This window comes from Chiloscyllium plagiosum, unplaced genomic scaffold, assembly GCF_037043375.1.
Source record: "Chiloscyllium plagiosum isolate Xiang-an unplaced genomic scaffold, Cpla_swu_hap1 HiC_scaffold_21, whole genome shotgun sequence".
Lineage (NCBI taxonomy): Eukaryota > Metazoa > Chordata > Chondrichthyes > Orectolobiformes > Hemiscylliidae > Chiloscyllium > Chiloscyllium plagiosum.
In genome coordinates this window covers 29,743,486-29,770,300 of record NW_028270159.1, presented here as the reverse complement: position 1 = coordinate 29,770,300, position 26,815 = coordinate 29,743,486, and the positions used below count along the sequence as shown (strand labels likewise).

Below are 26,815 nucleotides of genomic sequence, written 5' to 3'. Positions count from 1 at the left end.
ATATTGGACTCAAAACATTAACTCTGTTCCTCTCTCCACAAATGCTGCCAGACTTGTTGAGTTTCTCCAGCTTTCTCTGTGTTGGTTTCAAATTTCCAGCAGCCCCATTATTTTACTTTATTTAAATCTGTGCTTGTAATTGCATTTCATACCAGTCTTCTCTCAGTTGACCTGATCAGTATCAGAATACTTGAATTTAATTGCACTGATGCTAATTTTAAATACATAGAATCCCTACAGTGTGGAAACAGGCCATTTTTGCCAACAAGTCCACACTGACCCTCCAAAGAGTATCCTATTACCCTATTACTCTACAGTTCCCCTGACTAACGCACCTAACCTACACCGTTCCTGAACAGCATAAACAATTTAGCATGGCCAAACTCACTTTATCTGCACATCTTTGGACTGTGGGAAGAAACTGGAGCACTCAGAGGAAACCTATGCAGACACAGGGCGAATGTGCAAATTCCACACAGACAGGTGCCCGAGGCTGGAATTCAATCTGGGTCCCTGGCACTGTGAGACAGCAGTGCTAACCACTGAGCCACGTGGTGCCTGTTTGTACATGACAGACAACAATGTGTAGTTAACCACTATTTTATCTTAAAGTCTGCCATGGATCAAACCCAATCAGAATTTTACTTGTGTCTTATTTTAAGACCACTAAGAGTGGGAAAAGTGTTAACTCCCTGAAATTAAAATGATATACCATAATTGGTCAGGACAATTTCTATTTACCCGCTGATGATATATGGTAGCATCAGAAGAAAAATTGCACCCGTAAATTTAGTAGCTGCACATTTTGTGTTGTAATATGTGATTTGCGTAGAAAACTTTCCATAAAACAGTCATGAGGACATTCCCAAGCTTAGAAATACAGTGGAGGATGACATTTTTACTGTGTGCTCTTTGGCAGATTATTTCTTTTCTCCTTTACAGGAGAAGAGAAATGACATTGGTACTTGTGTTAGGTCTAATGATTGTTGTGATTATAAACTGTTATCTTGCAGTTAAGTAGGATTTTTCACAACTAAGGAAACAAAATAACGAAAGGTATATGATTTTAAAGAATTTGACATGTGCTTCGAGCCTATAGTGAATGCTGGTAAAATTTTATTAGTGCCTGCCATTTCACAAGTTAAGCAAAGACATTTTAAATTAATCTGGACAGAGATATTATGACACACCACTGAAACCAGGCCTTCTGGCAGAGCAAAAGGGACACCATCACTGCACCACAAGAGCCCCTGTATGAGTCATGTCTATACTTCCATTTATTACTTGTAGTCAATAACTTACAAGTTGGTGTATGTAGATTAAATGAACATGCCTCCTTGTGGAGGATATCATCAATGCAGACAAGTGCTCTGGTTATTCTAATGTTTACAATATACAGGGACTGTGATAATTTATTTTTTACTTTGTGGATGTGGGCATCACTGACTAGCCCAGAATTTATTCCTCATCCCTAATTACCCAGATGGCTGTTAAGCATCAACAACGTTGTTGGAGTCACACATAGATCAGACCATGCCAAGGATGGCAGATTTCTTTCCATTAAGGACATGAGTAAGCCAGACGGGTTTTTACAACAATCAACAGTGGTTGCATGGTCACCATTGGGCAAGTGTTTAATTCCAGACTTTTATCAAATTCAAATTTCATCATCTGCCATGGTGGGTCTCAAACCCATGTTCCAAAAACAATAGAATTAACATGTCAAGTCCAATATGACTTCTTCAAAACTGTATCCTGAATTTAAAATGTTAACTGTCTCTTTCTTCATAGATTCTGCTAGACCTGCTGAGTTTCTCCAGCATTCTCTGCTTTGATTTCCAGTATTTTGCCTTTTTACCCCAAAACCATAGCTTCTGTGACAAATGAGTGACATTGTCTTAACCAACTCCACACTGAAGCATTAAATAACAGTTCCGCTAGCAATATTAAAAATATACAAGTTATAAAAGTCTGTCGGAACAGAAAATTGATTATTGGTGGAATCACTGCATGGGCAATAAAAGACTTTGATTTCCTTACAATTGGGTTCTGGTGCCTGGTTTCACTTTGTGCATGCACAAGGTGTTGGGAAAGATAAATGATCAGAATGGTACCTAACTTTATTAAGGTTCGCTTCAAGAATTGGACTACTTGGTTTACAGAAATTCCAAACTAAATTTAAGATTTTTAAATGGAATTTTAAAAGGGATTGGATGGGTTATTAAAGAGAAGTGCAACTGTAGAACCAGAGGAACTACTTTTAGGCAATCTCTCTTCTTTTCACAGAGAGTCCCTGCTTTAAATGGAAGACATGTTCATTGTCCTAAACTCCTTAAAATTAAATGGCAAGGTCACAAGCTGCAATTACCCCTCCAAGCCGTTTACCCATGCTGACTTGGAGAAATATTGCCCTTTCTTCAGTGTTGCTGGATCCTGGAATTCCCTCCTTAAGGGCATTGTAGGTCTCCCTGTAGAAGGTGGAATGCAGCAATTCAAGGTGGCAATTCACCAGCATCATCTGAAGGGCAACGAGGGATGGGCAATAAATGCTGGCTCAGCCAGCGACACCCACATCCCACAAGTGAATAATAAAACAAAACACTTTTTATGAGCAAAGGCATGACTGGTGAAAGAGGTTTACTTTGTAGTTATTTATAGCTATTGAGGAATAACGGGCTTTGCAGTCACAACAGTTATTTTAGGGAGACTTTTTTCTGTTTGGTGATTGTGTGGTTGAGTGATTGGTGTGTGATATCGTACCACACCTGGAGGGAGTTACCTAGTTCAGTTTGAGTAGGGCCCTGTTATGGTTCAGTGGTAGTATTCTAACCCCCTGGTTCAAGTCCCACCTGCTCCAGAGGTGTGTCTCTGAACAGGTTAAGAAAAATATATAATGGAACTCAGTGCCTTTTTTTTGTATGTGTCAATAATATGTATATGTAAGTATCCACCATTATATAAAAGCACTGCATTTTCTCTGTTAAAGCCAGACAATTGCCTATGAGTTGTGATCCATGTCTGAAATGGAATTCATTGTTTTCCAGTGTGGAACGATATTGTTCTTCAGCTCAGGTGATGGAAAAGGTGAGCTGTGCAGTGCTACATCTCCTGCTCTGGAGTGTAATCCAAGACTACTATATATGGAACAGTATTTGTACAGCAGAGCTTGGTAAGTAGGGTCATCAATTGTAGCTGTTACCTGGAAACTGTCAGTGAAAGAAAGAAAATCATGGTGTTGTTCAGAGAAACCAATCAGAGAGGATCAAGGAACCAGATTTTTGAATATATCAAACTGATGACTCTGCATTATTTTAGCAAACGTATTTATTATCTCTTAACAAAAATATCCTGATAATAACCTTTACAGCATTATTTGCTAACCTACCAGTTATGTAAATAAGCTCATTAGAATGAATATCAACATCGTTTTCCATTCTCACAGATTTCTCAATCAATAGTTTTCTGTATTACTGTATATACTGAAATCGCTAAATATGATAGGAAAATGATCAGCAACTTGTAGGGGTGGCACGATGGCTCAGTAGATATCACTGCTGTCTCACAGCACCAGGGTCCCAGGTTCGATTCCAGCCTCAGGCGACTGACCGTGTGGAGTTTGCACATTCTCCCTGTGTCTGCGTACGTCTCCTCCGGGTGCTCTGGTTTCCTCCCACAGTCACAAAGATGTGCAATTTAGGTGAGTTAGCCATGCTAAATTGCCCATAGTGTTAGGTACATTAGTCAGAGGGAAATGGGTCTGGGTGGGTTACTCTTCGGAGGGTTGGTGTGGACTGGTTGGGCTAAAGGGCCTGTTTCCACACTGTAGGGAATCTAATCTAGTATCAAAGGAGGGCACCTAAGCTAGAATCATGGTGACAAACATGATCCTCAAAGATTTCACTATAAGTTGAATATGGTAGATCTTCCTTTTTTGATGAGAAATCAAAATCAAATCAAGACTAAGCAGATTTTGGGCAGGCCTTGCACCTGTCAATCTGCCCCTAAGAGCTGACAGCCAGTGAAATGGCCTATTTTGCAGGCCCTGGGAAGGGAATGGAGGACTGGGTTGGAAAGCTGTGGTGAATGGAGCAGCTGAAGGCTCGAACATGGGGGTGGCTTTCATTGGGTACGAACAAGGAAGCATCCTTCCCCAAGGGTAACGAGGCCACATGGTAGATGACCTGCGTATCTCCCACCATTGGTAAAATGCCAGAGGTGATTGGAGAAATTCCATTACGTCAATATTCATTTGGCCATTTAAAAGCCTCAAGGCCATCTGCCAAGGAACCAATACCCCCTGCCCATCCCCACCCCCAACCCACTGACCAGCCCACTCCTGAGGTGGGTGGAAAATCCCATCCAGGGATTCATAAAATTACATAATCTCATATTGACAATGTATCTTGGTGTGCTAATTGCTGAACTTTGTATTACAATAATGATTTTAACTAGGATTTATTGCCAGTGGGAAAAGCCACTGGATCAATTAGAGTCATAGAGTCGTAGATATGTACAGCATGGAAACAGACCCTTCGGTCCAACCCGTCCATGCCAACCAGATATCCTGACCTAATCTAGTCCCACCTGCCAGCATCCGGCCCATATCCCTCCAAACCCTTCCTATTCATATACCCATCCAAATGCCTCTTAAATGTTGCAATTGTACCAGCCTCCACCACATTCTCTGGCAGCTCATTCCATACACGTACCATCCTCTGCGTGAAAAAGTTGCCCCTTAGGTCTCTTTTATATTTTTCCTCTCTCACCCTAAACCTATGCCCTCTAGTTCTGAACTCCCCACCCCAGGGAAAAGACTTTGTCTATTTACCGTATCCAAGCCCCTCATAGTTTTGTAAACCTCTATAAGGTTTACAAACCTCAGCCTCCGAATCTCCAGGGAAAACAGCCCCAGCCTGTTCAGCCTTTCTTTATAGCTCAAATCCTCCAACCCTGGCAACATCCTTGTATATCTTTTCTGAACCCTTTCCAGTTTCACAACATCTTTCCGATAGGAAGGAGACCAGAATTGCATACAATATTCCAACGGTGGCCTAACCAATGTCCTGTACAGCTGCAGCATGACTTCCCAACTCCTGTACTCAATACTCTGACCAATAAAGGAAAGCATACCAAACGCCTTCTTCACTATCCTATCTACCTGCGACTCCACTTTCAAGGAGCTATGAACCTGCACTCCAAGGTCCCTTTGTTCAGCAACACTCCCAAGGACCTTACCTTTAAGTGTATATGTTCTGCTAAGATTTGCTTTCCCAAAATGCAGCACCTTGCATTTATCTGAATGAAACTGCATCTGCCACTTCTCTGCCCATCGGCCCATCTGGTCAAAATCCTGTTGTAATCTGAGGTAACCCTCTTTGCTGTCCACTACACCTCCAATTTTGGTACTAACTGTACCGCTTATGCTTGCATCCAAATCATTTATGTAAATGACATAAAGTAGTGGACCCAGCACCGATGCTTATGGCATTCCACTGGTCACAGGCCTCCAGTCTGAAAAACTACCTTCCACCACCACCCTCTGTCTCACCAACGGCAAGTCTTTCCACACAGAAAGCCAGTGTTGTCATGGTAATGCCAGTGAACTGTGAATCGAGAACCCCAGGCTAATGTCCTGGAGATAGAAGATCAGATCTCCCCGGCACATCATTAAATATTTCAATTCTGAAAAGGTATGGAATGAGAAGCTGGTCTCATGGTGAACGTGTAACGATTTGCGGATCGCATTACGGAAGGCAGTATGTCTGAACTGGTCTAGCTTATATGTGATTCCAGACTCTCAGCAATGTGGTTGACACTTATTTGTGCTTTGACAGAGCCTACAGGGCAATTAGGAATGGGCATCAAATGCCCACCTTTGCCAAGGACACCAATTCCCTTCAATAAATATTATTTTTTAAAAAGTCACCAAGTTCTTCTGTGCACTGGCCAAAATTCCTCCTTCAGTCATCACAGAGCCTCCTAAGAACAAAAACACAAATTATTTGAGCACTCAGAGGGTGGTTGCGGCCTACTGGAGTGATCGAACCCACCTGGAAACTTTCCTTGGGGTGACTCTGTTCAGTGCATTAACCGACCTATACTGAGAGATGTCGGGAGGTAGAGTCGCAGTGATAGTGGAAGTCCAATTGCTTAGATTTGGCTGCAGAGAGGAGACTGCTACCTTCTCTGTCCTCTCATTACTTCCTGAGTGGGGTTGACACTCGTGACAGATGTTCCCAAGGAGATAGACACTCTTGCCTTTCTCAGAACTCTTATTTGAATGGAGGTTCTTGGACAGGTGCTGCTACTTTCTCCTGGAGATGGTCTGATGGCTGTGCTCTCCTCTGGCCCTGGGATTGTTGGAGAGTGATCTGAGGGAGTGGCAGTGCTGCAGCGAGCTTGGTGTTGGAGGTGAAATGGATTTCTTTGGCTGTGACAAAGTAAAGTTTGAACAAGTGTAAACTGGTAGCTGAGCTTCATACACTCTAACAGTGACTATACTTACAAAGCACCTTGCTGGCTATTGACTGATTTCGGACACTCTGAAGACATGAAAAGTGTGGTATTGTAAGAGGCCTTTCGCCTGCTTTGTGGTTCTTCTTCCCTTACCTTCCCATTATCTTTTGGGGGGACCCAAGACTTTCCAATCTGTGGCCTTGTGCTGGAACATACTCCCTTAAGTCATGGAGCTAGAGTTTGTCATAGAATCCCTACAGTGCAGATAGAGGCCATTCAGTCCATCAAATCTGCACTGACCCTCCAAAGAGCATCCCACCCAGATTCCTATCCTATCTTTGTAACCCCACATTTCCCATGGCTAACCCACCTAGCATGCACATTCCTGAACACTGGGCAATTTCCCATGGCCAATCCACCTGACCTACACATCTTTCAATTGGTGGAGGAAACCGGAGCATCTGGTGGAAACCCACACAGACAAAGAGAGAATGTGCAAACTCCACACAGTCAGTCACCCAAGGGTGGAATATATATATACTATATATATATAGTTAACTTTGTTGTCATTTCTTCCAATCTTACCTTTCTATTTATAACATTAAAAAAATCTCATGGACTGGAACAAAAACAGCACAATTCTCGTAACACTGGAAATACCTCTTCCCTGCAAACTTACCATTGTGTTGTCCACTTGGTTCGTCGAGCATCTCCAGTGATAATAGTTTGGTTTAGGGATGTGTAGGTTAGATGCATTAGTCAGGGGAAAATATTGGATAGGGGAATGGGTCTGGATGGATTACTCTTTGGAGGGTCGGTGTGGACTTGTTGGGCCGAAGGGTCTGTTTCCACACTGCACGGATTCCACAGAAAATTAATCTAGATTAGATTACAGTGTGGAAACAGGCCCTTCGGCCCAACAAGTCCACACCGACCCGCCGAAGCGAAACCCACCCATACCCCTACATTTACCTCTTACCTAACACTACGGGCAATTTAGTATGGCCAATTCACCTAACCTGCACATCTTTGGACTGTGGGAGGAAACCGGAGCACCCGGAGGAAACCCACGCAGACACGGGGAGAACGTGCAAACTCCACACAGTCAGTCGCCGGAGTCGGGAATTGAACCCGGGTCTCTGGCGCTGCGAGGCAGCAGTGCTAACCACTGTGCCACCGTGCCACCCACATCTAAAAATGAACTCATACTTCACCATTGTTGAATTTCTATTTTCTTCATTTCTGGATTAAAGATAACAACTTGTAACAATGAGGCCTAAAGTTCCAACTGGAAGCAGCCTGACTTCAAACCTGAAAAGATAACATTGGTACAGACAAAATTTAAATTTAATATTAATCTTGCTCTCTGTGCACCTTTTCTGCAGCTGTAACGTTGTATTCTTCACTCTGTTCTATTGTCCTAATGCACCTTGTATGGTATGATCTGCCTGTAATGCACATAAAACAAAACTTTTCACAGTACCTAGGTACGTGTGACAAGAAGACATCAAATCAAATCAACAGAAGTAGTGTGTTGAAAGCTTTGCAATTCTGACAGAACTTGCTGTCATTCATATCGTAGAGGAATGTAAGAACTCTAGAGATTTAAAGATCTCAACAAGGGTAGTTTCATTAAAAATGGATTTAATATGAGTGAGGGTTCTTCAAAAAATGATCAATTCTGAATCCAGTTGAGGTGAGAATTTGATAAACCTCAGCATGGCTAAAACCACAATGCAGGCAAGCCTCTAATAATACTTAAAAATTAATTATTTCGGCATCAGTGGACATTCTACAGGGAATGGAAAATTCATGGTTTAAAATGGACAAGAAGCAGAACTTTAATGGTAATATGTTCTTCTGATTAGAAGTGTATTCTCTTCATAATAATTTTTAAATTTCTTAAATTTTGCCAGTACTGTGTTCACTAGTGTGTTCACAAATGAACAGGTTGAATAAAAAAAAGCTTGAGAATCTCTGTCTTGCAAACCAATGGAGAACTGAAACATAAAGGAGAAAAATCCGTGTTATTAGAGCAGATGGTGAGAATAATTGCTATTTCTTATAGAGAGTCAGTACAAGCATGATGGGCTGAATGCCTTCCTTCTGTGCTGACTGGTTCTATCTAATTATGTTGTTCTGGCCAACTGATTTGAGGAGCTACTGAAGATTTTTTTGAAGTTGCAAATGTTAACAGGTGTGGGAAGCTTGGTCAAAATTGAAATAAAGTAGCAAATTGTTGCTGCTTTAATATTGTTTTATATTTTCTCATTGTTACTTGTGAAGTTCAATGTAAGGAGTGCTTTGAAAGCTTCACTGGAAGATTCAATTGTGAGTTAAGCTGGAAGGGTGTCAGTTGGATAACAGATCAGATGTGGAGGTTGGACAAGCAATTGACTCTCGTTTCATCTCACATTAGCATTTGGTAAAGCACTTTGCATCAAAGACAAACACTTATCTTTTGGACAATCACAACATAGGGAGAAAAAGCAGTTGAAACAATTTGATCAGAAGCAAGCTCGTTAGTTCACAGATCGCATCTCAGATTAATTCTCTCATTTATTTTTTGTAAGATGTGAAAGCCCTAAAAAGTAATAGATTTATGTGACTTGACAGTTGCCTGGAAACCCTAAGCTTTGCAGTCTATCATGTTCATGCCCAGGAAAAAAAAAACAGGTTGACCTCTCTTCAGAAATTTGCTAAATTTTTCTAAATATTTCAAGAGATCGGAATAACTTCAGCTAATGATGATCCTCTCATCTACTTTTAGTGAAATTGAGAAGTAATCTGATGAGTTTTCATGTTTCTCTTGAATAGACCCAGATATTATCTGTAGTTAAAAATCATCTGGCTTATGAATCAGAAACAGATAAACTGTTAACAGTTGTTACAAATTTTAGATTTTATAGGATTGTTATGCCTTGGGACTGTGTGCTTTTAATTTAGGATAAAATGGAGAAGCAAATGGGATTCCGTGAACTGTTCTGGATGTTGCTGACAGCAAACCTGGGCTGGTGTGGATGTTAAAGATTAAAGAGGAGCCCAGGTTGTTTTACTGGCAAACTGTTCACACTTGGAAGCAACAACCAAATCCTTTGTTCTGACTGGGCTGTTGGTCTCCACACTTGGAGGAAGATGTAAGGAGATATCAGGTTTTGAAAATGGTTATGCTTTAAACTTCCCATTTAGATTCAAGATAGAATGAAGTTGGGAATTTACAGAGTAGCTAATAGACATTTCGACCGAATATAATGTTTATGTGATTCGTGTTGCCAATGGAATGGGCCTTTTTGAGAGAAGAAGTCTACGGAGAGTCATTGTGGGATTGGCTTATAGATTGTTTTCTTGAACTGTCAGTGAACCTTGTAGTTCACTTGTCTGAATCTAAGAGTGCGAGGTGTCTAAGTGATAGGAGCAGCAAGATTTTATGTTTCACTATGCAAGAATACAGAATGAGCTGTTATAATCACAGTTGATGTTATTATTGGATAAGCGATTACCAGACTGAAATTTGGCTTGATAGATCATAGTTTTTTTATTTAACAAGGTGGTCTTTCGCTGAAATGGAAGCACAGAATGGTCTGGTTTCACCAGTAAGACAGAAGTTATTACACAAAAAAAAGATAAAATGGAATAAACAAGCCTATTTATTAAACCCTCACAAACTTTCCAAACTTTGAAACAAATTATATTAATGCAAAAATATTTATTTATATCTCATGCACATTATATTACAGAGCACTTGCTCCAATTGAAGAGTTTAGGTTTGTGAGGATTTAAAACCCAATTTAATAAACTGAAAACACATGATAAGTATAGTCCTTTCTGTTCAAACACCATCAGATTACAGTACTCAAATACCAGAGGAGATTTCCTTTTCTAACATATCTAGAGGTTTGACTTAATTTTTTCATAGAATTCCCTGTTTCAAGAGTTTGATAGCTTCTTACTTGATTATTCACTCAACTGAGCTTAGACTTTCTCAGCTTTGAATAATCTATTCAGAGTTCTAACCAAATATTTCTGGTCTGGAACATTCAAATTAAAGTCCTTAACGTAAAGTAAATTATTTTGTCACTCTTCTGAATGAACCCCTTTTTCTAGGGGAAACGTTTCATATCTCACATTTCACCAGGATTTGTGAAAGCTGAAAGCAAAAATTCCCAATCTATGGGTTTTCTCTGAAGCAAAAAAATCCCCAATTCTTCTAACTGAAAGCAAACTACTGCTGTTCAATGTTTGCTCTATCTGCTCATAAAAATCTCCCAATGCAAACAAATTCCCATTAACATCCAGTAATTCCCTTTCTCATGTTAGTTTAAAAACAATCCTCAGCTGCAGAATTACAGACAAGTTAATCATTAACATCCCTCATACACGCAGACCAAAGACCACATGCTACCAGTTCAAATTCCAAACTTTGAAACAAATTATATTAATGCAAAAATATTTATTTATATCTCATGCACATTATATTACAGAGCACTTGCTCCAATTGAAGAGTTTAGGTTTGTGAGGATTTAAAAGAGTCTCGAAGATTTTGTAGCTTTGGTCAGGGGGAAGGAATCTACAATGTAACCCTCTCAAAGCAGCCGGTTTGGGGATTAAGTGTTTTCTGACTGGAAAAGAAAAAGACAAGAAGCAAACTCTCAGAATGCAAGAAACATTTTGGGCTGTTTCTGGCATGATTGTGTCTATTTAAAGACAGAGTAAAGTATATCTGTGAAAGTAAAGTCATTTTAAAAGTAGTTAAGAAGAAAGCTATGTACGGAAATAGTGTTTAAGTCAAGAAAAGTTATTAACTTCAAAACTGCCATGCAAATACCTTAACGTGGTCACTGGGAATTTGAATTTATTTTTAAGGAAATCGGTCAGTCCATGAATCATAACACAGCAAAGTTCGAAATTCCAATCTCTGAACCCCAGGTACGTGGCTGTAAGATGAATGTTCAACTTTGCTTCTTTTAAAAAGCCATGTTTGACCCTTTTTTCAGTGATGTTATCCTCTGCTCCACCTGAAAAGATGATGGTTCAGAAGTTCTGGGAACGGGGTGTATTAGGTTCAGAAGACAGCCAAATGGGGAGAAGGAAGTCCCTAAGAACTAAATCAGTACTGAATCAACCTATATTTCCAAAGTGCACCTCATAAAAATTGTTTCAAAAGTGGCATTTACATGATTTCAGGTGAAAGTGGAAGGGAAATTAAATACAAATGTTGTGGAGCAATCAATTAAAAGATGTCAATTAATGCCAGGTTTCCTGGAGTGCAATTCAGATATTGCACTCCAGTGTAAAATGTTTTTCAACATATCCCATTTCTACATCCCCATGAAGGTTGAAAGCAGCAATATGTTTCAAGGACCACAGAAAGCAATCAAACATGAATTAGGACAGCATTCAAAGCACAAAAGCAAATCCCTCAGCAAAACACATTCACCCTCCGTAATAGGTTTAAAAATATATCCATGGTCAGCCCAGCCACTTAGGGACAATAGTAATAAGACTATACAATGTAAGAGGTCTTTCCATCTACAAACATTGAAAGTATAAGAACAAAATAAAAATGCATCTTTCCAGTACTCCATAGAAATCTCAACCTAGATCATTGAGCCTTCCTGCCACCACTTCAGTGCTACAACAGAATGAAGAAGCTTTTTATTATTTACACAGATTTTAGCCCTGTATAAAAACTCAAACACAAACAATTTTCTTAGTTAAACCTGGAAGTCTTGTTATGACCCCTGTAATGATCAATAACTTCATAAAAATAATGAATTTCCTTAATGACCAATGGGAATAACCTAAGGTCAAGGGTTTTCATTTTAATACTGTTAATTAAACTGCTAAAATCAGTATAGATCTGCCATTACTTAACAGGCAACTAATGACCAAACTAAAGAAAAAATGCTATTGAATTAACTAGCCATTGCAATTCAACTCTACAACATGCTCACTTCTCCCCATCATACCGGGTCAAAATTTCAGGTGTCCTTTGAAATTGTTGTTCTCAGCCTGAGTTTCCAAGATCCACTTTTCACCACTTTGGTGACTTCTGGTTCACTAAATCTTCAAGAGCCCAGTATATTCTATTTCCTTGTTCTCAAATGGAAAACAAACTCTCATTAGCATCCTTTATTTGGATGTTAGCAGAAAAAAACAGTATTTTCTTCCCTGTCTTTCTGCTTCTCAGAAAGCATCTATCCTTTATTTCTGTCAATCTCTGAGTAAAAGATGTGAAAACTGTCAGGTGGCATTTTAATAAGTTGTTGCTTAGTTTTCTCCCAATAGCAACCAGATCACATGGGCATGTTTCTGGACATGCATTTGTCATGACTCCACCATTCCATTTTCCAGTGTGTTCTATTTCACCTTAATAGAAAGGAAGTTTCTTAAAACATAACCATTTTCTCACGACCAGTTCCCAGAACAATCTACAACAGGTGGAAGCAGAGATGACAAATAGTTTTGTGTAGAATTTACAGCACAGATACAGGCCATTCACCTAACTAGTGCATCACCACACAAGCTTTGTGCCACCTGAATAGGATATCCTTCCTTTAGAAATCTGTAGTTCAGCTTATCCTTATCTTTGAAATCAGAAACTGAGTGAAAGGAGTGAACAAATTATGAGTGATTATTACTTAATGGTATATTAAAACATCACCTTAAGGCTGTGGCTATATTATTTATCATTTTGTATTGTGCATGGTTAATTAGATGCCCAGTTTAATAATTAATTAGTGACCCAGTGACTGATTTTGGGAAGTTGTATAGGTAGAATAGAATAGTTGGAACTAATCATTTAATAGTAGTTACTGCGGTTCAGAATATTCCCGGAGGGTGCACTTCCCATCACTATTCTGGGTTCTTTCCATAACGTGGATATGACAGCCAATTGAATATTAGAGCCTTATCTGCAGTAGGACAACAATTTACCTTGACGATCTGATATTGTGAAAAACCATAGTAATTCAACAGCTCACAAAAGTATTCCATATCTGAAGAAAGTAAAATGGAAATTTTGAATGTGTTGCACATATTAAGGAAAAAAAAAGCATTTTGATAGCAAAGTAAAGCCATTAGCTGTAAGGAAACTGGTACAATTAACAGATAAATTAGGCAATTTCTGCTTGGCTTTTGCACAGAGTACAACTATACCTGCCAACTACATGCACATACACAGAACGTTGGTGCCAAGTCAAGAAAATACATGTTATATACACACACAGATACCTTTTAAGGCACAAAATTGATTTCACTTAGACTTTAATACTTACTGTATGGTAGGTTTTCAGTGTTGGAAAAGTTTCCCATTACAGTTCATATTAGCAATGTATTAATAGGAAGTGGCCTTTCATTCTAAGCCCTGGGTCAATTTCAGTTCCACTTTCAATTCAATTACTGAGTTTGAGAGAGCCATCTAAAGCTTTGCTAGTCCTCAATAACCATAAGATCCATTCCAGGCACAAATTTGTTTCAATGTATTTGACAGAATTTATTAAGTTTATCATAAATCCATAGACTGTGGAAGCAGGTCATCTGGCCCATCGATTCCACTCTGACCCTCCAAGCAGCTTCCGACCCAGACCTACCCCTCTACCCTATATTTCTCATGCCTAATCTACCTAACCTACACATTCCTGGACACTAAGGACAATTTAGCATTGCCAATCCACCAAACCTGCACATCTTTGGCTTGTGGGAGGAAACCAGAGCACCCGAAGGAAACCCATGCAGATTTGGGGAGAATGTGTTATCACCACACAGGTAATCATCCGAAGATGGGTTTGACCCCAGGTCCCTGGCACTGTGAGGCAGCAGTGCTAACTGCTGAGCCATAGTGCCACCCCATTGGGTGTTCTTTATTTATCTCCATAAATATTATTCAGTAAAGCAATAGTTTTTCAGTTGACCAACTAGGGATACCATCTGGAGAAACTGGTTGATTGGGTGCTTGTCTCCTGGTATGATTCCTGATGAAGGGCTTTTGCCTGAAACATTTTCCTGCTTCTCTGATGCTGCCTGATCTGCTGAGTTTTTCCAGCACCACACTCTTGACTCCTGCTGTGTTGTGTTGCTGAAGTCCTCCTCTGTGTCTGCTCATCCATTTTTGCGCAATGACCCATTGTGAGTCATCACTTATTAACTCTAGGTAGCCATTACATAATCAGGGACATCCTGAACTCCAGTCGGTTTGCAAGCACACAGACAACTCTTGATTAATCCCAGACTCGGTTAAGCAGTGTATGCTTCATTTCTCGTTGGTTTCTTTAAAAATAATGATCGTCTTATTGCTATCACTTCCTCTAATCTCCTTATGTGTTCAGTAGAACATCAATGACATTCCTTTTATGACGACTTTACTGTATCAAGTTGATAATGTTTTACATCTTCACTGATAATGTGACACAGAAGTAAATATTTATGTTGTTCTGAAGCCCGAAGTATTTATTGAATTTTTTCATACTTTTAATTCCAAAATAAGTTGTTTTTAAAAGAAGGACTGTGAAAAGCAAAACTGACTGTGGATTTAAATTCACAACTCGCTGGCAAAGTCCTGTGTGGAACATATGGATTGTTGCATGTGTAAATTGCCAGGGAAACTTTAAACAGAGAATCTTAATAAGAAGGAATACAATTCCCCCCACTCCTGGCCAGCAGAAAACTACCCCTGCAGATTATGTTCTGCAGATTATGTTACCACAGACAGAATTTGTATTTTTCTCTTAAAATAGTAGACAAGGACGAGAGTTAAAAAGCCAGTTCAACTCTATTGAAGTGACTGTTGGAACTCAATGCTTTTGTGTCTACCATTTACGTTCAAGCATTATTTTGCTGAAAAGGTTAACAGAACTATCCCCGAGTCACATGTGTTGCAGGTAAAGACTTCTCTCACTCTGAGTCCTGGACGTCAGCAAGATAGCAGCCAGACAAAAGGGAAGACCCCATTGTCATTCGGATTGCTGCCTTCTAGTTAAAAAAAGGAATCAGGCCAAAGGAACTTCAATCAGCTTACAAAACCAATAAATCAAAAATCACATTTGCAGTAACCTCCTGCAATTTTCAACTGTTTCCCACACTTTGATCAATTCAAAGACTGTGCCATGTACTTTTTCCAACATTTTTTTGGATTTATTTCTCATATCTAATCTGTATGTATGTGTATTATGTTACTAATTGTTCACCTGTGTAGTAATTAATAAACTCACTATTTTAATTAATTCTTTTGTAAATTCAAATTAGTTAAATTGGCTCCTTTTAAAACATAATTTTATTTAAGCCTGAGAGAATTGTATGCACAAGGCAGGAATCTTATATAAATTAACCTTGTTAGAACCAACCAAGGGATGGGTGATTTCATTTGATTTATTATTGTTACATGTACTGAGATACAGAGAAAAGTGTTGCATGGAGTGCTATTCAGACAAATCATACTTTACATAAGTATATCAGGGTAATAGAACAGAATGCATATTATAGTGTTACAACTACAGAGAAGATGCAGACTAAGATCAACTCTAATATATGAGAGATCGGTTCATAAGTCTGATAGCATCAGGGAATATTCCTTATTTTCAAGCTGCTGTATCTTCTGCTTGATATAAAGGGGAACCAGCTCATCCCTCCACACTCATGAGTTTAACAGTATGGGGTAATCTATCTGGAACTGTGGTGACTTGGAGAGCCTTGATTGGGCTCTGATTATAATATGTCTGCTTAATGTAATATTACCATGTGGTGATTTAGTATAATTTCAATTTTCCCAACTTATATATCAAAATATTCTTCAAAATATCATAATAACCTGAAGTATAATAACTATATGAGAATTCACAATAAATGCTGATGCATAAAACAAATTAACTATTTTCAAAAGATCATATTAGCTTCTTTTGTACACCAAGAATCCAACTTTATATCGTAATGAATATGTTAAATTGAGGTTAGAAAGTTCTATTACAAGATATAGCAAAATGCGTCAAGCTTAGAGTAACTAATTAGGATGATATACACAGGGGATATATTTTATTTTATGAACTTAAGTTAAAATGTAGCTGTGTCCTTTATTAAAATCTTTTACCCCCAAAACATTTGTATATTTCTTAACTTAAGTTTATATTAGCTTGGGCTATAAATGCAGCCATACAACCACCTTTGTATATGGGCCCACTTGGGCCATATATATCTTTCAAAAAGTGTTTTAAAATCCCAACTAAACAGAATGTAATTTAATTCCTTACTTGCTTAATCAAATCAAAATTATTGAAAAGTAACTCAATTCTAACTGGGAGAATGTCTGCCCATGTTGGAGACTCTGAGAGTAGGCGATGCACTTAAAAAATAGGACTCAACCATTTAAGGTGAGGTAAGGAAAAGTGTCTTCTTTCAGAGCATCATTGGTCTGTGAATCTCTCTTAGCTAAAAACAGTTGAAGATGAGTCTGTGAATACATACAAGGGTGAGATGGATTAACAGTGAAGCCAAGAATTATGGGGTGTAGAACAAGAGGTAAAGTTGTGACCACAGTTATATCAGCCAAGATGATATTAAATAGTGAAGCAGGCTCAAGGAACTGAAGGCTGACTTCTTCTTACTCATCAGAAGTTCCAAGAAATGGTCACTGGACTCAAAAGATTAGCCCTATTTTCTGTCCTCCAGATCTGGTGAGTTTCTCCAGCAATTTCTCTGTTTGTTTGTTTCAACCTGTTAGCGTCTGTAGTTCTTTGTTTTATTTCATGATTGTGTCATATATTTTATATACTTTTAATAGAGTCACACATGAGAGTTAAGACAAAATAATATTGTCTCAAAGCAGTATAAATTCTCTGGTGCATTGTGCATAACAAATTGCTCAAAGAGGATTTCTTTGGTATTGCTAATGGAAATGCAAACAAAATTCAATTGAAGTAGGACCCAGTGGAAGTCTTATCAAGATATTTGCAATATTGTTGTAAATCAGACAAAGAATACTTCTCTTCAGCTTGTCCTATAGAACTTAACCTTTGAAAATGCTCATGAAAATTGCAAGGTAATTTCATGAATGCAGAAGAGTATAGTCTTGGATGATATTTACACAGTTATAGGAATATAGCAATGTGTGTCTATAGGTGGCAGGTGTGGTATTTTCCAAGGACACTGCTTCTGATTATCTGTATTGTCTATTCTAGTATCCATATCCAATTCTTCTGACATTGTGATTTTAAGAAATAAAGCCTTGAACGGTTCTTGGTTGCTGTTGAGAAAGGCTTTCATACATACGTCAGTTTTGATCTTCTGATTCCTTAACTTCGAGGACCCCTTCCCTGGATTGAATGTCTGGGTTTACCAGTCACATACTGGTATTTTCTTGGAAAATACACCTGCAAAACAATGTTGGCATTGTCCAATATCAAAACTATTTTCAGAATTTATAGGGCCTATAAGTGGCACATCTTTAATTAAAGTAAAATGTGTAAAAATCATATTGTAGTTGCTAGAAATCTTTCCTGAACTAGATGTCAGTAAGATATCAAGACTATGATGCATTATAAACATGTCTGTAGAAGTTTAGGACATTACCTGTGTAATGATTCTTCACACATTTGTGGATTATTCCTAAATTTCTGTATTCCTGAAATGATACAAAATCACTGATAATCTATTGAACATGGTCTGATACTATTGAGTGAATTGTAGCAAGTTTTGGCTGTTTTGCATCAAGGCTGCACAGTGGTGTACAATCTTACTAGATGGGAGTGCAGGCTGGAGAATCAAAGTTTAAAACAAAATTATCAATCTCTGATTTGTGCAACCCCAGCTTTTCTGTGTGACTGGAGCTTCTTTGAATATCCTGTTCAACAGGTAAAAATATCAAATATGTTCATAGGTTGTCCCATTCAAACTATATCGCTCCCTGGTGAACCCACACCTTGAATAACAGGGTCATTGAAATATTAAGGACAGTTTTTTGATTGACAAACAGAATGCATATCACATTCATTTAATTTCATGCATAATTGATCAAACTACCAATGCAAGGAAGGCCTGCGTGCTTGCTATAAATATCAAACAACGATCAATGCACAGCCCGTGATTTTCCATTTCTAATGAGTGGAAAATAATTGGATGACAACTGTGATAACTTGATGCGCATGACCCATGAACAAGGCTTCCAGTTGACAGCATGAGCGATGCGCTCTGCTTTTTGAACTGGGAAATCTTTGCTCTGAGTTTCAGTATTATAAACAGGATATGCTCTGTCAGAATATTCAATCTTGGCAAACATTATAACACATGTCAGTCAGTATTACAAGTAATTTCCCTTCATATATAAGATTGAGTGATGTGATTTCCCTTTAGTGAAAGGTTTATATGAGATCTTGGCATTTTGGGGTGGATAATTGGAGAAGTGAACTGAAAATGGACCTGCTCTTCTTGCCCCCAAGATTCACGTTCTGTCTGTGGCATAGGGGTAATGGCACAATATTTACATCAAACAACTAGTCATTAGATTGGAGTGTGTCAGTAGGAATTGGCCAGTGGTACCTAGAGTGATTTGGCTATCACAGATTGAGAAGTGTGGATTACTTCAGACTCTAGTTCTCTTTTGTGCTGGAATATGGTACCTGTTATTTAAATTATCTGCATTTAACTCATTATGATTTTAATGGATTTTTAATGTGGTTGCTACAGCACTAAAGCATACTAAAATAACACGGAAGGTATAGTATAGTTCCAGTAAATGTAAGGAAAATACTATAGTTGATTTGTTGGAATATCCAATGTGCTTCATTATCATAGCAAACCAATATTGGTTGAAGAGCCTGCAAACACCCTTTGAAATGTTGTAGTTTTGTTTTTAAATTAAAAGGCCAACTATTACCTGGCTTAGAGGAAATTTTTGTAAAAATTACACAAAGCATCTGACTTCTTTTCTCTTGCAGACATTGATCCAGTATTTTGCAGTCCGAGCTTTCAGACAGCAGACAGAGGAGAAAGTGTGTTTGTTCATTGTGTTTCTGGAGACAGTCGCCCCTTGGTGGAGATCAGATGGACTAAAGACAGAAGGACTGTCAGTGAAGAGTTAGAATTCCAGGTATGAACAGATTTGTAAGCTTTAACCCAGGAACTGAAACTAAGATAGTCAAACTGCTTAACTCAGTATCATTGGAGTTGAATATTAATATTTCTCTGTAAAGGGTAGTGGACTTTGTCATTACCAGCTAATTAGTTATACACAAATTAATTCTTGACACACCTGGTTGGTTGTCATTTATTAATGTTATGTTGATATTTCAGTATAAGACCCTGTTATGTTTCAGGTGTAGCATTTCTTCCATTTTCCCTATGTTGGCTCTGTACTGGGCAATGCTTCAATGACCAACAACCATCATCAAGTACTTCGCTAAATTGAACATTGTCCATGTATAAGAGGCGACTATGAACATTGGCAGACTATTGTCCCACATGATGTATGATGCTCCAACTGGATGCTGTCTTCACCTGACATTATACATGCTTTGACAGTATAGCAATTGAAAATGTAGGGGAGTTGAGGTTTTTGTTAAATATGTTCAGAAGTGCTCTTACACACAAATGAAAATGTTTTTGTTTGTTTTCCCACCAACAAATCATTTGTGGTACTGTTCGCCCATTATTCACCATCACTAAGTCACCCATATTTTCCAATTGATTAATTTATGTGCAAAGCTTGGCTATGGCAATGCAGACCATTAAAGGTGAAGGACAGAATAGGGAGAGAGGGAAGGGATTAAATCAAAATGGAGTTGGAGGATGAAATAAAGCACTCTATCTCTTGTGGTGCCCACCTCTCTCTAAAAGCATTGAGAGTATTGATGGATACCACATACTCCCTCCAGGACACTTGGGCACAAACATAACCGCAGAAAAGGGACATAGAGTTGGCAACTATGATCTGCTCCACTGCCTGCTGTCTGGACCTGTTAATGGCTACTTTGGCCTGGAGTTGAACATAGCACAGTACAGACCCTTCGGCCCTCAATGTTATGCCGGCCTTTTATCCAACTCTAAGATCAGACTAACCTACATACCTTTCATTGTACTAACTTCCATGTGCCTGTCCAAGAGTCGCTTAAATATTTCTAATGTATCTGACTCTACTACCACTGCTGGCAGTGCATTCCACATACCCATCACTCTCTGAGTAAAGAATCTAGCTCCGACATCTCCCCTAAACCTTCCACCAAATACCTTAAAATTATATCCCCTCATGATAGACATTTCCACCATGGGAAAATATCTCTGGTTATCAACTCTATGCCTCTCAACATCTTGTACACCTCTATCAAGTCATCTCTCATCCTTCTTTGCTCCAGTGAGAAAAGCCCTAAAGCTCCCTCAACCTTTCCTGATAAGACATGCCCTCCAGTCCAGGCAGCATCCTGGTAAATTTCTTCTACACCCTCTCTAAAGCTTCCACATCTTTCTTACAATGAGGTGACCAGAACTGAACACAACATTCCAAGTGTGGTCTAACCAGAAGTCTATAGAGTTGCAGCATAACCTCTGGGTCTTAAACTCAATTCCCTAATGAAAGCCAACACACCATACACCTTCTTAACAACCCTATCAACAAGGGTGGCAACTTTGAGGGATCTATGGACATGGACCTCAAGATCCCTCTGTTCCTCAAAACTGCCAAGAATCCTGCCTTTAATTCTGTATTCTGCATTCACATTCGACTTTCCAAAGTGATTGACTTCACACTTTTCCAGATTGAACACCATCTGCCACTTTTCAGCCACTTATCCTGTCAATACCTCGTTGCAATTTACAACAGCCCTCTACACTTTCCACAGCTCCACCAATCTTTATGTCATTGGTAAACGTACTAACCCACCCTTCCACTTCCTCATCCAAATCATTTATAAAAATCACAAAGAGCAGAGGTCCCAGAACCGAACCCTGTGGAACACCACTGGTTACAGAACTCCAGGCTGAATACTTTCTATCTACCACCACCCTCTGAATTCTATCAGCCAGCCAATTCTGTATCCAGACAGACAGGCTTCTCTGTATCCCATGCCTCCTTACTTTTCTGAATGAGCCTACCATGTAGAACCTAATCAAATGCCTTGCTAAATCCATGTACACCACATCCACTGCTCTACATTCATCAATATTATTTGTCATATCCTTAAAGAATTCAATAAGGTTTGTGAGGCACGATCTGCCCCTCACAAAGCCATGCTAATTATCTCTAATCAAACTATGGTTTTCCAAGTAATCATAAATCTTGTCTCTCCAAGTCTATTGCACACCACAGACGTAAGACTGACTGGTCTGTAATTCCCAGAATTATTCCTATTCCCTTTCTTGGACATGAGAATAACATTTGCCCCCCTGCAATCATTGGGCACTACACTAGTGGACAGTGAGGACACAAAGATCATCACCAAAGGCGCAGCAATCTCTTCCCTCGCTTTCTTTAGTAACCTTGGGTATATCCCATCTGGCCCAGGGGAGTTATCTATCCTTATGTTTTTCAACAGTTTCAGCACATCCTCCTTCCTAACATCAACCTGTTCTAGCATATCAGTCTGTTTCACGCTGTCCTCAGAAACATCAAGGTCCCTGTCATTTGAGGTAATTTATTTTTCTGTATCCAGAATTGCACTTAGACAGAACTGCAGAGTTGAAGTCATTTGTGGCACTTCTAACACTATTCAACTGAGATTAGTTAAAACAAACACGGAACTGAATTTTTGAATATGCAGAGTTCAATGATTCATTGGACAATTATGGAAAAACCTTCGGGGAACATATTTCTAATCCTCTAAGAACAGAGTTTCTCCAATAACATGTTGTAATAAACAAAATTGCAGAGTCATGTACACTTCAAGGTTGAGTTCTGAAAAACAATCTTCTTAAAGGTTTGTGGAACAAAACAAGTATAATCTAATTTTTCATTCTTGATGTGACATAATGTATGCATTACTGTGTAAAGGAATCTTAACAGGAAGAATCTTAAACAGTAAATATTTTCAGATTGATTTGTTCCTCTGCTCTTTAGGGACAATATAGTCACAAAAACCCTTTCAAAGCATCTGCCGAAGAACATATTGCTAATGTCTCAGAGGAAGATAACAGGAATTGCATCAGTGTTACTTATAATCCAATACTTAATGTCACTACACATAGCAATCCAGCAACTTTGAAGGTTAAAGGTCAGTGGTGCTCTCTACTCTCTACTACCTATAATGTGTTATTAAGAACAGAGATTGTCATGCACAATTTTTTTTTATTATTATTCATAAATGTAAAAATGTTAGGACTGACATTGGCTTTCACAAGCATACCTTTTATTATTCATTAAAATGTGTATAAAAGATGTTAAAAAAGCTTTAAAAACTATATTGAAATGGAATCGTTAGTAAAATGCAAAATGCAATTCTTTCTGTAATTGTGTGAAAAACGATAGATATGGGAAATCTGACTTAAATGTTGGAAATATACAACTGGCTTATCTGAATTCGTGAAAAATGAGGCGGGGTCACATTTGTGGGTGAAATCTGTTGACCCTTGGACGATGCTGCCTGAATTGCTGTGCTCTTCCAGCACCATTGATCCAGACCTTGGACTAAGATGTCAACTGACATGACAGACTAAAAGACAACTCAAACTAGAGTCTAGCACAACTTAATCATTATTAGTGTTTAAATCATTTATAACACTCATGTAGCTCTTAACTACTCATATTTATTCTTAACCACTTTAACTGGCCAGCTTTACTCTGTCGAGTTGAAGTCAGCTCTAAGTTCCAAATCTCCTCTTCGCAATGTTGGATTTCGGATTGTTGCTTCCGATGTTTCTGATGCCCTTTTTTAAAATATCTTCCAACCTTCCAGAACGTTCGATAACATACCTCTTGAATGGAACCCTCATGACTGAGATTCAAAGGATTGAGTAAACAGGAGACATCTGCTTCCTTGGTTCCTCTTAGCAGTTTAATTTATCCCTTTTTGAAACCTCAGAGGTTGAATATCCTTTAGCATCAGCCATTTGCCTAGTCAGCAGTCTGGTTTACTTCTTCCTTTCACAGCAAGCTAGTCCACAGTTTATGTAAAGTTCGCACAGTTTTCCATCATGCATGTTAGGCTTCAACTCTGTTAGCCACAGGGTCACAATCCATTGTTGGAGTTGGGAGGGGCATGAATTGAACAAATAAGGGAAGGGAAATGTAGAGAAAGAATAGTTGGAATGATCAAGCAGGTTTTTTGAACATCCAGGAAGAAATTAAAATGATGGAGATGACCTTCCTGAGCTTATTAAAAGAAGAAAAAAAACTTTGGAAATAACTAAGTAAGGTACAAATCGAAAATACGATTTTCATTGCCTTCTGTAATACTGAACATTATTTAAATGGGGAAATACTGAAAAAAACTGCAGCACAGAAGGTTTAGAGGTCCTCATGCATTCAGGTTGTAAGTTTGCTCGCTGAGCTGGAAGGTTTGTTTTCAGATGTTTCATCACCATGCTAGGCAACATCATCAGTGAGCCTCTGATGAAGTGCTGATGTTCTGTCCTACTTTCTGTTTATGTGTCTCCGTCTCTTAAGGCGGGGGATATAATTTCTGGTTCTTTTCCTCAGAGGTTGGTAAGTAGGGTCCAAATCAATGTGTTTGTTGATGGAGTTCCAGTTTGAATGCCAGGTCTCTCGGAATTTCTGTGCTTGTCTCTGTTTAGCCTGTCAAAGGATGGATATGTTGTCCCAGTCGAAGTGGTGTCCTTCTTCATCTATATGTGAGGATATTAGTGATAGTGGGTCATGTCTTTTGGTGGCCTGTTGGTGTTCGTGTATCCTGGTGGCTAGTTTCCTGCCTGTCTATCCGATGTAATATTTGTTACAGGTTTTTGCAGGGTATTTTGTAAATAACATTTGTTTTGCTAGTTGTTGGTATAGGGTTAGACCCCATCGATTCTCCTGTTCCTTGGATGCTGCCTGACCTGCTGCGCTTTTCCAGCAACACATTTTCAGCTTAGACCCCGTTAACCAACCTTGGAGAAAAAGAACTGGAAATGAGATCGCCCATCACAACAAACTAAGACACATGAATAGAAAGTGGTACAGAACACCAGTGCTTTACCAGAGGCTCACTGATGATGTTACCTAGCATGGTGATGAAACATATGAAAACAAACCTGCCAGTTCAGCGAGCAAACTTGCAAGCTGAACCTCACCTTGAGCTACAAAGCTTCTCGAAAATCGCAAACATCCTCATGCATAAATTACAAAAAGCGAGCTTCCAAGTTTTGTGGGTAATAAGGAAGGCAAATGGAATACTGACCTTTATTTGGAATATAAAAATAGACCTTGATAACACTATACAAGGCACTAGTCAGACAACAACTGGAATACTGTGAAGAATGTTGGTTCCCTTATCTAAGGCAAGATGTACAGGCATTGGAGGCAGTTCAGAGAAGTACACGAGGTTGTTGCTGATGTATGGACAGATTTTCCCATGAGGAGAGATTGAGTAGGTTGGACCTGTACTCACTGGAGTTTAGAAGAACGACCTGAAACCTTATTGAAATCTGTAAGGTTTTTAGGGGCTTCGCCGAGTAGATGAGGAAAGATTGTTGCCCTTTATTGGAAAGTCTGCCATTGGAGGGAAAAATCATGCCCATTTAAGACAGAGGTGAGCAAGAACCTTTTATCGAGTTGTTAGATAATCTGTGGAATTCTTTACCACAGAGGGCTGATGAGGCTGGGATAGGCAGGCTTTTTATAAGTAAGGGAATCAAGGCAGGAGTATGGAGGTGAGAGTTATCAGATCAACTGCAATGTCTTTGAGTGGTAGATTAGACTTGATGGGCCAAATGGCTTACTTCTATTTTTTTATGGTGATTCCAGGTGTGGTTGCAGCCATTTTGAGTGTGTGCCTTGCAGATTATGTTTCAGGCTCATTCTGATGATCTCAGGGCAAACCAAGTCTTCAAGTTCCTTTCTTTCTTGTATCCCTTCTTGAGTCCACCTGTTTTTAGTTTCCATGTTTCCACCCAACTGCTTCTGCTTCCAACATTATCTCAGAGAGCAGTCCTGTAACTTAGCAATGCTGTGACACACTGCAATCCCCTTCTCACAGCTCTGCAATGTACAGTTGTCTCCCACCCTTATGTGCTGAGTTGTCCCTGTCATGATTATTGTTCCCTCTGCATCCCAACATGCTGCCTCCAATCCCCACAACTGACTTCTCGAACTTCCATCCCTGATGACACACCTTGACTTTCAGACTCCCAATCCCTGCATAAGGAGCCTCTGACCCTGAATGCCCAAGTGGCCAACGGACAATGCCCAAACCCCATGATCTCGTTTGGACCCTGCCCTTAACTATTGCCCCAGTAACCCCTTGACTAAAGACAGTCCCCTTTTAACCTGACCATGGACTATATCACTCAGATTTTGAATTGTGGCCGGTTGGCTGAAGCGTTTGAAGCATGTTTGTCATGTCAGCTGCTATAGGTGTGACACTGATGTAGCACGGTGCCATATAGCAAGATATCCACTCCCTTGACTGATCACTGGTAACAGCCATGAGAAGTTACCTGGCTTTGTGGCCGTGCTAAGTAGAAAGGTAAGATAAGAATTCTGTGAAGCTGTCAGTTCTGAATGAGGCAGCAAGGCAAAGCAGAGATACTGTGAGCATCCAAGTAGGTATGACATGAGAGACCACTAAGAGAACAAGTGAAGTGCCCTGAGATGCACCCTGCAGTGTTGCTTGAGGCTGGTATCTGTTCCAGTGTCTGCTCCTGACCTGCCAGCCACAATAATGGTGTGCTCTAAAGTGCAACATTGAAATGGACAACTGTCCAACAAGCTGTGTTGCTCTGATGAGGCTGGTCTCCTATGCTGATGTCTGAGGGTATAGCCAGTCACTACCCATAGACAGTGCCTTGAGATGCTGTAGACTACTGTCCAAGATTTAGGCATGGAGGAGCAATTAATGTGCTGGAGCTACCAGGAACTGCTTCAGACTTTTATATTAGAAATTGTCACCGTCTACATGGGAGGATTACCAAACTGCATATAAATGAAGTGAGATTAGAGAATTGTCAGTTGTATGTGTATAGGACTCTCCCTACTTACTAGTGAGTTTCTCATCTCACTGTCCAATCCTTGGGTGAAAAATCAGATTCTTCTCTACAAACTCATTGCTGATTGGAGTCATACCTGATACACAGGTTGTAGTTGTTGAAGGTCTCAGCTTCAGGAGACCTCTGCAGGAACTCCTCAGGGCACTGTCCTAGGCCCAATCATCTTCAGCTGCTTCATCAATGACCTTGCCTCCATCGTAAGGCCAGAAGTGGGGATGTTTGCACAATGTTCAGCACCATTTGT

The 26,815-nt window shown here is 39.3% G+C and overlaps 1 protein-coding gene across 1 annotated transcript in view; it reads left to right on the top strand.

Moving 5' to 3' along the window:
* LOC122564812 (uncharacterized) overlaps window positions 1–26,815 on the top strand; it is a 107,387-nt gene that overhangs the window by 16,037 nt on the left and 64,535 nt on the right. The window contains exons 3-5 of the mRNA XM_043720095.2: window positions 3,045–3,169; window positions 19,380–19,531; window positions 22,490–22,643. Of these exons, the coding sequence (XP_043576030.2) occupies window positions 3,076–3,169; window positions 19,380–19,531; window positions 22,490–22,643 (400 nt within the window). The 5' untranslated portion in view covers window positions 3,045–3,075. The remainder of the gene's footprint in view (window positions 1–3,044; window positions 3,170–19,379; window positions 19,532–22,489; window positions 22,644–26,815) is intronic.